The following is a 12,338-nucleotide window of genomic DNA, read 5'->3' as shown; positions in this document are numbered from 1 at the left end:
CCAAGGAAAGACTAATTTAATTTATTTTTGTTTAAATCATGATTACAATGCTGATGAAAAATTCTGTTTAGAAAAGAAGTGGAGATTTAAATGCTCATAAATAACTACTGTGCATGAGACTTAAAAACTTCTCACTGCAGATTTTATACTGCTTCACTGGTTTTGTCTGTCATTGCAGTTACTATTAACCCCTCCAGTTTGATCTAGGAAAGCACAAAATATAGAAAACTTGTCATATCTTCCCTGTATGTAAACAATTCATAAAAACATAATGGTAATCAACCTTTTACCACATTCACTTGAAATGGAGAAAAAAGATGCTTTAAACTGCAGTAAAGTCTAGATATTAAGGAAGGCTTTTTGTCCAAAATTATAGTTATATAATAAACAGACTCCTTTATTAATAATCTCCTTCATTTGAAATTTTTAAGGGCAGATTAAATAAATATGTCAGGAATGAACTAGGTATAGTTGACTTTAAAGTAGGAGATGAAACTAGATCATTTTGTGAGATCACTTCAGGGCATATATTCTTCTAATTTTATGAAGTCAGTTTCTGGGACTATCACAGTAAAGACAAACTTTCCTCTCATAGAAGAGTACTTGGCAAATGGGTTCAGACCTCAGACTACTTCTGTAATGCCTCCATAAGTCTGGTTTGCTTATCATCTCAGGATAACCAGAAATACTAGTTAACTCTCCAGAAAAATGAACCCTCCAACTCTGCTGCTTTTCTTGTTCCATCTGAGAAGACTTACAGATTTGTTTATATTTGCTCCTTCTGTAATTCGATTTGTTTTGAAATAGGCCACTAAAACTCTCGTGGTCTCTATATCTGCTTCTTTTTACTCAAAAATGTGCTGGATGCTTCTCTCTTAGCCTCCTATAATTCGTAAGAGAAAATGCTGCTTTGAGTCTGAACCTGTCCCATCCAGCAGCAAAACTTTTAAGGATGATTGGAGGCACTTTGAAATATAGTTACTCAGTAATGTACTTCAAAAAACTACAGGAACATGAAACCTTTAAATACTTCCTCCTGGCTTTTTTCACAGTATAGACAATTTTCTTTGTTAGAAGAAGTCAGTTTAGTCTGTGCATTGCTTCTTGGTTTAGAATGGCACAAGGAATTTTCGTTTCTATCAAAAAGTTTCAGACGAAAGGGAAACCCTGCTAGGAATCCTCATGTTTCTTCTGTTCCATTAAAGCTGTTTTTACTACAGAACTCTGTATCATTATGAAATAAATTAGAGAAAAGGTGAGTTCAAAGTATCTGTGAGCCTAGAGAGCAGATTTGTTTAACATGATGATTTATCAGTTTCCGTTTCCAGCCACATCAAGAGAACAAAAAGCTGGTATTGCCCAAATGCCTGCACTTGGATTTACAGCTGTGCTGACAGGGATGCGACCTTTGGCACCAGGATGGAGCAAATTTCAAATTAATGCTTTTTGAATCTGTGATACATTACTTAAATGTCTTGCCACCATGCACTCCACCACCACCCCCTGAAAAATAATTGACCTAAATGCCATTCTCAGTTCCATGTCTGCTTATTTATGTTACCTCATCAGACTTTAATCGACCTGCACAGTTCAGCTGGTATTCAGCTCAATCCATTCAAACTGTCAAGAGAAATCTCTCTAGAGATCTTCTGGCTGTTTAAAGTATAAATTAATTTGATCCAGAATGACTTGTACTGGGGTGTTACTATTTCACCACCTTCCAGATAGCTGTGACAAGGATCTGATAATGTCACTTCTCCAAAGGAAAGATGCGTGTTCTTTCCAGCATTTGTTTGTGTTTCTAGGAGTAGGTGATATGATAGAAGTAAGCTTTGTCTGTCAAAAAAAATGTTGTCCATCAAAGAGGAGACTTTTATTTTCCATCAAGATGTACTGTCTGATAAAAACATTAACTGAAGCCATATGGAAAAGATGTGATTTCTGCAGTCAGTGCCAAAGTCAAGACACCAGCAGATTTAGATGCAGCCGTTTGATTTGTCCCTCATCCCTGACCCTTTGCAGGAGAGTACCGTCTCCAAGGCCTGAGAGGCAAAAGGAGATAGATTTGCTCTTCAGCCAGCCTTGTTCACAGCCTAATACATAATTGCAAACTGATCTTCATAGACAGTGAAAATTCATATTTCAAGTTATAAATACAGGCATGTGTCCTATTCTACTGCTGTGCAGTGGTACAGGAAATTTCTGTCAAAGCAGATTGAGCAGCTGGGGTTTGTAACTTAGTAAACCACAGAAGTTACACCTTCCAGAGGCATTAGGTGTTCAGGTCTCATTTTCAAGGATCTTGGTGCCTGGCTGGCAGGTGCCATCACACAGAGATGCTGGCACCAAGGCAGAAAATAAGAAATGACGCATCCACACTGTTTATTTTAAGCCTGATGTTTCTGGGAAAAATTGAGAGAACAGTCTTTTTGGATAAGAAAACATTGTTGCATCAGTCGGTTTCAAAGTCCAAAAGGAGTCCAGATTCAGAGAGTACCTCTTGCTCTGTAGGCAGGAGAGAAGATCCCTTCCCTGCCAGGCTTTTTTCAGAGATGTAGAAGGAGTTTTATACTTGTGTGCTTACTCCTTCATGTGCAGTTAGTTCTCTCCCTGTGGTGTCCTGGAGTTTAAGATACACTTTGGGGGAGTATATAAAATTCCACTGAAACTTTAAGATCAATATCTCTAGCTGTTCTTTCTCTTGATGTTGTTGTTGTTAGTTGTTGTTCCTTGGCCAGGACCTTAGGAAAAATTGACAGCAATTTTTTTGTCTTGTCCATACACAGCATTTCCTGTTTGGAATTTCACTGTTTGAGTCTCTTCATGGGCTTCTCACAGTCTCTAAAACTGTCTACATACAACAGTTAAATGCATCAAATTTCCCAGGAATGTAATGGTGATTGGTAGAGGTGCATTCAGTCATAGCAGCACAAAGTATCTCTACAGACCTGTTTTTGTTGAGGGGTGAGACACTTGAGACAGCCACAATGTATTCTTTACATGCTATTCCTAAATTTCAATACTGAAATAAGCATCAGGTGCTTGATATTCACCTTCAGCTTTTAAATGCCTGGAATAGTAGAGAAGAGAGGTGAACACCTTTATTTTGTGCTGATTTGTTCTTGGTGACTTTCACTGTTGTTTCCTAACACTTCCCTTGTTTCTTTTCCAGTCCCTGACTTCTATTTTTTTCACATCCCAAAATGTCATATAGTACCCAATCCATCCTGAAGCAGGTCAAGCCACAGAAATCGAGTTTTATTTTCAGGTGGCCCAATTTCTTTTCATTAACTTGATCAGTCAAGCAAAGAACATGAAGACATATTGCATTTCTATGGATGGATAGAAATTCTCCCCAGATAGGAAGGACAACATACACTATTCACATCTATTTTTGGTTGCCAGTAAGCAAACTGAAACTAAGGAGAAAGAAACCCTTAGGAGACTTCTCATAACTACAGAGTCCTTAGAAGTTATAAAATCATGAGATTTGACTGGAAAGTGGTGTGCTTGTCTCCACTAGAAAGAGTATAGGAAAATACAAAGTCAAAGCATGGAATTTCCCACTTTACTATGGAAGGTCTGTAGTGTAATTCTTGAGATCAGCTTCAAACCTTAAGATGTAGCCATGTATAAAGGCCACAACTTTATAGGCAACATGCAGTGCATGTATTCAGGTGTGATTTTCTTCACAGTATTTCCAAATATGCATATATGCAGCATTCATTGCTCTAAAACTATTTGTTTTCAGAGGGATGAAGCGGGGCAATTTTTCTGCTGTCATCCAACCCAAGTACATGCCTTTTCAGGAGAGAACTGTTAAATAAGACCAGTCCAGAACAGTGCTTCAACTCCAAAGTCTGCTTGCTTGTTTCCTGGAAAACACACAAGAATAAGGACTGTTTGTTAAGCACTTGTTCTCATTCCTGTATACTTGCCTATTGTTCCATTGTGCATATAGCACACAGCTTCCTAAGATGTACATTAAATGGTTGAATAATATTAAACAGCTTTCATGTGTCTAGTTGAAAGATCTTTCTTCCCAAGAGTATTTATTTTGTAATCTATAGAATTCTTCATCTGATCACTGTTTGTGTGTTTCTGTTTTGTCACTGTAATAAAATTCCTTTTCAGGATCGCATTGTATCAATGACACTTGATAAGGAATATGATGTAGCTGTGGAAGCCATTCGATTAGTCACGCTAATACTTCAGTGAGTATTTTTCAAAGCCTGTATATTCCCTTTGAAAGTTACCTAAGCCAGTGATATTTAATTGACTTGATTTCTTTGCTTGTGTAATGAAGTGAATCTGTTACTTTACACTTAGAATGAAGTTGAACTGAATATGTAATGTTATGGTCATGAAGCTAAAATAAGATATTCCATGTCATGGCAATAGAATAGGCAAAGTATAAAAAAGTATTGATGTATTCAGACTATTAGTGCATCCATTGCTATGGAAGAATGCCAAAGGGCATTTATACCTTTTGCCAAGGGCAAAATGATTGTCCTCCCCAAAACAAGTATCCGTGGGTTACATTTGCTAAAGTAATTCTAGCAGTAACTAAGTAAAGATCCAGTGTTAGGAGATTTGATTACCTGACACAGCTGGAAGGAGAGTCATCTGGTAAATAAGCTGACAGGGAAAAGATGCTAGCTTCAACACCCTTGTTTGGGTTCTATGGAGGTGCATAACCCCACAATTTCAAACACTTGGCCGTGCAGGGGGAGACATGCTTCCAGGCCTTTTTCTTACAGAGATGCGGTGGCTTCCCTGAGGCAAAGATCCAGTCCAAAGATCATCCCACATGCTGACTGTTTGAACCAACCTGTCCACAGCAGCCTCATGAGTGTGCTGCTGGAGGAGCACTGCTAAGCTTTATTATATATTCATTAAAACATATGTTAAAGAAAATCTGTTTTACAAACAGATGCATAGAATTTCTGCATCATACTTTATACCTAGTGGCTCCAGCGTGAAGAACATTTTTGGACATGCAGAATTTGGATGAAAGATTAGACTAGCTTTTCCTCTTAGTAAAGAAGTCTGGCTTCAATTTATTTATGAGTCACTCTGCTTTACAGATATTAGACTTGTAACATTAGGAAGAAAGGAAATCTCATACTGTTACATTTTTAAAGCAAATATAACAAATATGATCACAAATGAGATGTAGAACACATCTGTTCCCTACGTTATTAGCAACGTTTGGCAACACAGTAAGATTTTAGGTCAAAAATTGTCCAGTGCACCTTTTTTTTCCTGTCCTGTTTTCTCTTTGGTTGCATGATGAAAACATAGCTAAATGCATTTAGCACCAGAAGAATATGGGTCACGTTGAACAGCACAGGGCAATATTCTGGCAGGTATGAACTCCAAAAAGTTGTCATGAACAATCATGATGGGGAATGACCAATTAAAAATTATCTGTAGTATGAAGCCAAATGATGCATAGAGTCGTGATACATAAACGTTTCTGATGAATGCTGACCACACAAGGAGCGAAGTAATATTCCTGTATGCGACAGTGGTGAATTTTTATGTCATTGATGGAATATAATTGTTCCATGACTCACAGCATTTTTCAAGAATACTGCTGAAAAATGAAAGTTTTTCTGAGTTTCAGAAAACTCACACACAAAATCTACCTTCAGCTCAGAAGCTGCAGAAGCCCCAACTATGTCGTTTACCTAAGACAAGGGTAAGAGGTGGCTTGTTCTTTTCAATAAATAATTATAGAAAATAAACTTTTCATCATCTTTCATGCAGCACAGCATGGTATGATCAGATTCCGTTCCTTGATGTTGAAAATGAAGTCTATATCTAGTCAGCACAATAACTGTGGTAGAAGTGATGGACAGTTTATTGTATCAGCATTATTGTAATTCTAAATGCACACCATGATTCAATCCTAAAGTGATTATGTGTTGATTTGATTGGTGGATGCACAATGCTAGTTCTGTGTCCCCACTTTGTGGCGTAATCTGGTTTAGTTTTCTACTGCCTGTGTCCAGAGCATTTCTGTGCCTTCTCCCATTGCTGAGGCAGTTTTATCCACCTGGCCTGGCCCTTTCAGCAGCTAGAATTGAGAATATTCCTGCCTACTTCCCAGGCCAGCAGAGAGGCACCTCCTGCCCCACAGCACACAAGAGCACGTGGACTGTCACATGAAAAGACTCCTGAGAATGGAGTAGGCCAGGAGGCTGAAGCAGGTTTTCCCAGTCCCAGATGTGAATAACTTAAAAATTAAAAGCTTTGAAAGCAAACAGACATTGCTATAGAAGTAAACAAGTTGAAGCAAGCAATTACATTTCCTCGTGTAGCATTCTAGGTTTTTAATTTAATAATGTTTGATAAGGAGTGTTTGGAATCTTGCAATATGTGCATTGTAGTTAGTGTGATGGTCTAAGTAATTAAGCAGGGCAAGAATTGTAAGTAGTGGTGGCATTTTTTTCATAATCTTATTTTTTATATATATATTGATACAACTGGGAGAAGGAAATCAGACAAACTTTCAGTCTTACAGGCCCTTTAAATATCTCTGTATTTGGAAATTGAACCAAAGATTCTTGAAGTCAGTGTTCAACCATTTAGGATTTTGTATAAAGGAAATCAATCTTGTAGCTGTCAAAAGTAAGTTATGGGAGGTGAGGGGATTGAAATTAAACATTTGTTTTAGTTCAGGTGTTACTTTCTGACTCTTTCAGTGGAAGTGAAGAAGCTCTGTCGAATGAAGACTGTGAGAATGTTTATCACTTGGTGTATTCAGCACATCGGCCTGTTGCAGTAGCAGCTGGAGAATTCCTTCACAAAAAGTAAGTTATCAGTTACCCTGGAGTAAGACCAGATTTGTGAATGCTTCCTGGTAGAGGTAAGATCAAAAGGCAAAGAAGCAATAGAGTGAAATATCCCAATTTAGCAAATCAGGTATTTAATTTAAAACACAGACTTATTCTCTTGTTTAATTTCAAGACCTAAAGACCTGAAGAAACTGGATTTACATTTTCCTTGCTCTAGAATTCAGAAAACTTCTCCTAACTCCTCAAGGGCTAAATATAAATGGCTACATAAACCTCTCTGTATTAAAGTTGTTTTAAATCCTGTAATAGTGTATATAGGGCTTGTACATCCCTGATGGTCTACCTGATATGCAGTCATTATTTTTACAAAGTGTTAAACCAATTTACTTCAAAATTGTGAACTTGAAAGGTTTTTATGTAGTAATAATTAAGAAATGTGTTTCTAAACTTATTGACTTCCCCTAAAAATACATTACACCATGGTTACATCTTCCATATACCCACTATGCCAAAGGAAATGAGCTAAGTTTTCCATGGATGTGAATCATACTTCATCAGTAACTATGACCAGGACATTGCCACATCATAGTAGTTAACCTTTTCATTTTAGTGTTTGTACTTAAAAGTCTCTTAGCAGTAATTTTATTTTTTCCCATCATGGGCTGTGACATTAGGGTTCTTTACTATATCAGAATGGAATGCAGGTTATATAATTTTTCACGCCAAGATACACAACAGAAAAAAAAATCGTGTAAAAACATCAGTTTTCCTTTGCTGGTGTTCTAATTTTCTGTGGTTTATTAGTGATTTAAAAGTCCACACTGTAATTGTAAGCTTTCATTGGTGGATTTCTGGAGTTCCATCTCTGTCATCAGGCATTATCTGTTTCAAGGAGTTAATTTACAAAATTCAGTTACATTTAGTTTCCTACGTGATGTTTTAGGAAATGGTTAGGTTATTTTTAAAAATATATACTGAAATTCCTTTGTTAATCAACATGTGACAAAATAATTTTGAAAAATGCCTCGAAGGTAAATGAAGACATATCTGCAGTTTAGTGTACTTAGTGTAAAGACTAAACTTTTCTTTACAACAAGATACTATACTGTGTTCTATAAATGTCTCTGAAGGTGAACAGCATTGAGAGAAGATTGTCTCATTCCTAACACTCATTTTCTCTTGGTATCTGCTAACACATAAGAGCTGGCGCTCCATTTTAAATAAGTTAGAATCTGCTTGAGGTATTTGAGGTGGGATTTATCTCACCTAATTTTATACATTTAAATATCACTTTCTATGTGTAAGCTAGTCATTAGACTTTCTGTAGTTAGCAAAGGAAAGCAAATAATAGAGAGGATCACTGACTGAACCCTGATGTGGATGTTTTAAGATATTTCAGCACCTGCAGAGGTGTTCATTTCTTATCTATTAAGATAGGCGGGGGGGGGAAGGTGATGTCTTTAACTAAAATACGCTTGTGTGTAACTCATCCTTCTCTTTTCAATGAATTATAGTAGTGAAATCAGAATGCATTGTTTCACATTTCTAATTTGCTTTGTGACTGTGGTTTCACTGTAAAAGCAAGGAACAGTTTTCAAACTTCTCGAAGTAAAACAATCATTGCAGTAACTGTAATGTAGACACATCTGAGATATCTTTAGGCTAGCAAATTTGAGCATTGAGAGTAGTTTGGAATTAGCCATGCATCAGGGAACTTAATGCAGAACGTATAATTTATCTGAAAAAAACACAAATAATTGACTGGTAGCTTGCTTTATCCTTATGTGGCTGCTGGGACCTGAGGTTGATTGTTTAATGGGATGTCAACTTTTTTAATACCATGTCTCAGTCAGCGTGACCACAGCGAAGATACAACCTTAGTTCTTAAGGCACTAGTGGAATAGGTGCTACTACCATTGTAAGACTTGATAAGTTAAAAATGAAAAACTATACAAATTATGCAAATATATAAAACTGTGCAAAATCTTTCAATATAAATATATTTTGGAGAGCTTTTTCCTGTGTGAAATTCTTCCAGCCCTGTGAACTTGAAGACTCTGAAGATAAATTAATCTCTTCAGACAGGCAGAGGTCATGCCCTCTTTCCCTTGAAAGAAATAGCTTGAGATACTTTCACTGCGTTTTATGAACAAATCTACTATATCAAAAATGAATGCTCATCATATTATTGCAGAAATGAGATTTGTTTTGATAAACATGATAGCTCCTTTTGTTTATTTTTAGACTGTTCAGCAGACATGATCCCCAAGCTGAAGAGGCTCTAGCAAAGAGGAGGGGACGAAATAGTCCAAATGGAAACCTTATTAGAATGTTGGTTCTTTTCTTTCTTGAAAGTGAGGTAAAAAATTCATTTTAAACTTTACATGTTTAATAAAACCTGGAACTTAAGTAGTGATTTATCAACATAGAGTAACAAGTTGTCTTTCTTATCTTTTTTTTTTTTCGTAATTTCAGAAATACTGTATGCCCTTTACCCTACCTCCCATCTCCTTGTCCATCAAGCAAATTCAACTCAAAATCTTCTTCATGGTTTATTTTGCTCTTGCATGTCCCCACTGTACTCAGTACTGCATTGCTGGTAGTATGGTGGCTACCAGGATTCATTGCTACATAGAAATGTAACTGGTTCTTTTTTTAAGATAACCATGTAAGGAGTATACCTCTGGAATTACTCTTTATGGAGTGAAATAATTTGAACCAGAAAGGAACAAAAATTACATGATATATCCAATTATGATTAGAATCATAGAATAATTCAGAGTGGAAAGGACCTGAGGGGCATTAGCTCAAAGCAGGGTTAGCTGTGAGATTAGATGAGGTTGTTCAGGGCTTATCCAGTTGCATCTTGAAAACGTCAGAGGATGGAGACTGCAAGCATACATACGGTGACATTAAGTGTTTGATGAACACATTCAGGATGGGATTGTGCTCGTAGTTTATGTCTATAGAGGTAGCATATATGGGAAGTTTTATGGTAGACATACTAATAGTAATTCAGGTGGGGAATGGCAGTGGAGTGGAGGGGAAAACTGGAGAAGATAAACTATCAGGTACAGGATGCTCTGAAAATAGAGGGGGAAAGGTTTAAAAATGATACATTTGATTTGGTAATAGGTGGCAAAGGAAGTCTGAAAGAAAGGAATGACAGAAATGTTCCTCTGCAGAAGGGAGGGTAATATATTTTGTGTAAAAAGCAAAAGGAAAGGTATTGCCATCAGGTATTTTAATTTTTATGAAGCCTTAAACAAGAGACTTGACTGTGAGAATGAAAAGAAACACAATCAGAGATGCTGAAAAGGAAGAATAACATTTAGGTATAGTGTTAATGTTAACATTTTTTAGAACACCTTATAAACCTACAATTTAAGTCTGGATGAAATGTCACTACTTGTGTGAGCCTTCAATCTGCTATCTGAATGTATTTTTAGCCAGCTTCTTAAAAACTCAGATTGTAATAGATCATTGTATTTTTGGGTGAAAATACCTTAAATCTGTGTGTGATTGGGAGTCACCTAGCTGTTTAGCTTGTCTATTCTTCTGAGGAGAAAAGAAACTCAGCTTTGCTCCCAAAGCCATGACCAGCAAAGTGCCTTCCCATGTAACCCGTATGCTGCTCCCCGAGATTGCTTCTCTCTCAGGGGTGGCTTTTGCTATTGCTGTTTTTGAGAGAGTTGTTAGAAACAAAGTCGAATATTATGACTCCAGTTTTAATAAAGAGAGAATTGGGAGTTTCCATCTGCGTGGACTAGAAGATGTAAGCACTGCAATCTGAGAGGGGGCATTCAGAAGAGGGAACAGGTAAACCTGTGACAAACATCGGTAAGCTCTGTGAGACATAACATTTTGTCCGAAACTGTCAGAAACAGAAGAGTAGGTATGTGTACTGACACTTCCTTTGCTATGCTCTTAGATGTTTTCTGGTTAAGGAGTCAGTCCCATGTCTGGCAAGCAAATCAGATCTGCATATTGTGCTTGTTATTTTTTGACAGCGGTTGAAGATCAGTTTATAAAACAATAGAAGTCTATGGGTTATTTTTCTCATTTTACAACAGTTGTGTTAATTCACATAAAAACATTTTTTTGCAGTTAAAGTTAGTGTTAATTCTATAGCCCCTGAAATCAGTAGGATTTCTGCTACTGTTTTCTGAGCATCTAGCAGCACATATGAAAAATAAATGCCTGTTCAAAACAAATAGATTACAACTCTTAGTCTCATGTCTCACCATCTCTCCTTTTTATAATGCAGTGAGAAAGTGAGGAAAGGTAAGTTTACGGCTTCTAGGTCAAAACTCTGAGAGAGGTTTTTCACAAAAAAGCTGCTTTATGGAAAAGAAGCTCAATTTGTTTTTATTCCATTTTCCATTAAAATATATCCCCATTGTCGTGCAGTTGTATCATTCATTTGGAAGAAGACCTTCCAGAGTTAGTTTCAAACTGAATTTTCTTTCCAACTAACATAAGAGTGTGTGCCCAGGACACTCTGCGTGGCCAAATGATTGTGAAAGCTGAAGAGCTGCTGCTTGTACCAGAACACTATACTGATGGTTGCTTTGGATTTTCTAGTTGCATGAACATGCAGCCTATTTGGTGGACAGTTTGTGGGAGAGCTCTCAAGAACTGTTGAAAGACTGGGAATGTATGACAGAATTGCTCTTGGAGGAACCAGTCCAAGGAGAAGAAGGTAGTTGTTTAACCTCTATACTTTATTGATATTGCACAATATTGTTAATTATTCCTTAAAAAGGTGTTTCACTGTGGGTGATAGAGGTGTTTATGTTGTGGTTTGTTTAGAAAGCGTATTTGAAGAAGATTTTAGTTTAATCCATTTTTAGTGCACTTTGCTTCAAAAGCAGCATTTTTGTACTCTGTTTTTCATCTTGTGAAGTCTGCTCTACTGTGGTTCCCTAATATTAAAGGCTAGGATGACTTCTTATCTGAATGTTTAAATAACTAGTGTATACATGAACACTTAAATAAATTAAATAGCCAATACAAATTTGAATAAACAAGCACTTCAAGTGGTGTTAATTAAATATGGGGCTTTTCCAGACAATGTTAAAACCTAATAAATTCTCAAGAGGAAAAAAAAAAGGGGGGGGGGGGGATTCTTCCGCCATTAGTTTCGAATCTCCTTTGGCTAATAATAGATCCGTGTGCACAAGGTAACCAGGCAAGCTGGTAGCAAAGAGTCCCTAATGGTAATGAGTGTCATTGAAGATCCTTTATAATCCTTCAGGATTGTCCTGCTTCAGGGACCTTCACAGGGGTTAGGTGGTTGAAAAACTGAGGTACTCTTACTGCTTCCTAGCATGATGTGCTGATCATCTCCATGTTTCAAAATCTGACCTTTTGGTATCCACCTGCTACAATTGTGGTATTTATATGGTAGTTTCCTTAGGAAATTAGGCACATTGGTTCTTTGTTTCTGCATAGCCTTGTGGGGTTTGATCCTCTAGATGTGACCCAAAGTACTTCCCAAAGAGCAGAAATAATACTTCATGATGGTGAGAATAT

General features: G+C 36.9%; 1 protein-coding gene across 2 annotated transcripts in view; it reads left to right on the top strand.

Annotated features, from left to right (window-relative positions):
* STAG1 (STAG1 cohesin complex component) overlaps window positions 1-12,338 on the top strand; it is a 202,849-nt gene that overhangs the window by 137,767 nt on the left and 52,744 nt on the right. For both annotated transcript variants that reach the window (XM_072867279.1, XM_072867278.1), the window contains exons 12-15: window positions 4,135-4,214; window positions 6,711-6,818; window positions 9,048-9,162; window positions 11,388-11,505. In XM_072867279.1, the coding sequence (XP_072723380.1) occupies window positions 4,135-4,214; window positions 6,711-6,818; window positions 9,048-9,162; window positions 11,388-11,505 (421 nt within the window). The remainder of the gene's footprint in view (window positions 1-4,134; window positions 4,215-6,710; window positions 6,819-9,047; window positions 9,163-11,387; window positions 11,506-12,338) is intronic.

The sequence above is a fragment of the Ciconia boyciana genome, chromosome 7, assembly GCF_034638445.1.
Source record: "Ciconia boyciana chromosome 7, ASM3463844v1, whole genome shotgun sequence".
NCBI classification, from domain to species: domain Eukaryota; kingdom Metazoa; phylum Chordata; class Aves; order Ciconiiformes; family Ciconiidae; genus Ciconia; species Ciconia boyciana.
Note: the sequence above shows the minus strand (reverse complement) of the source record. Positions and strands in the feature narration are given on the sequence as shown.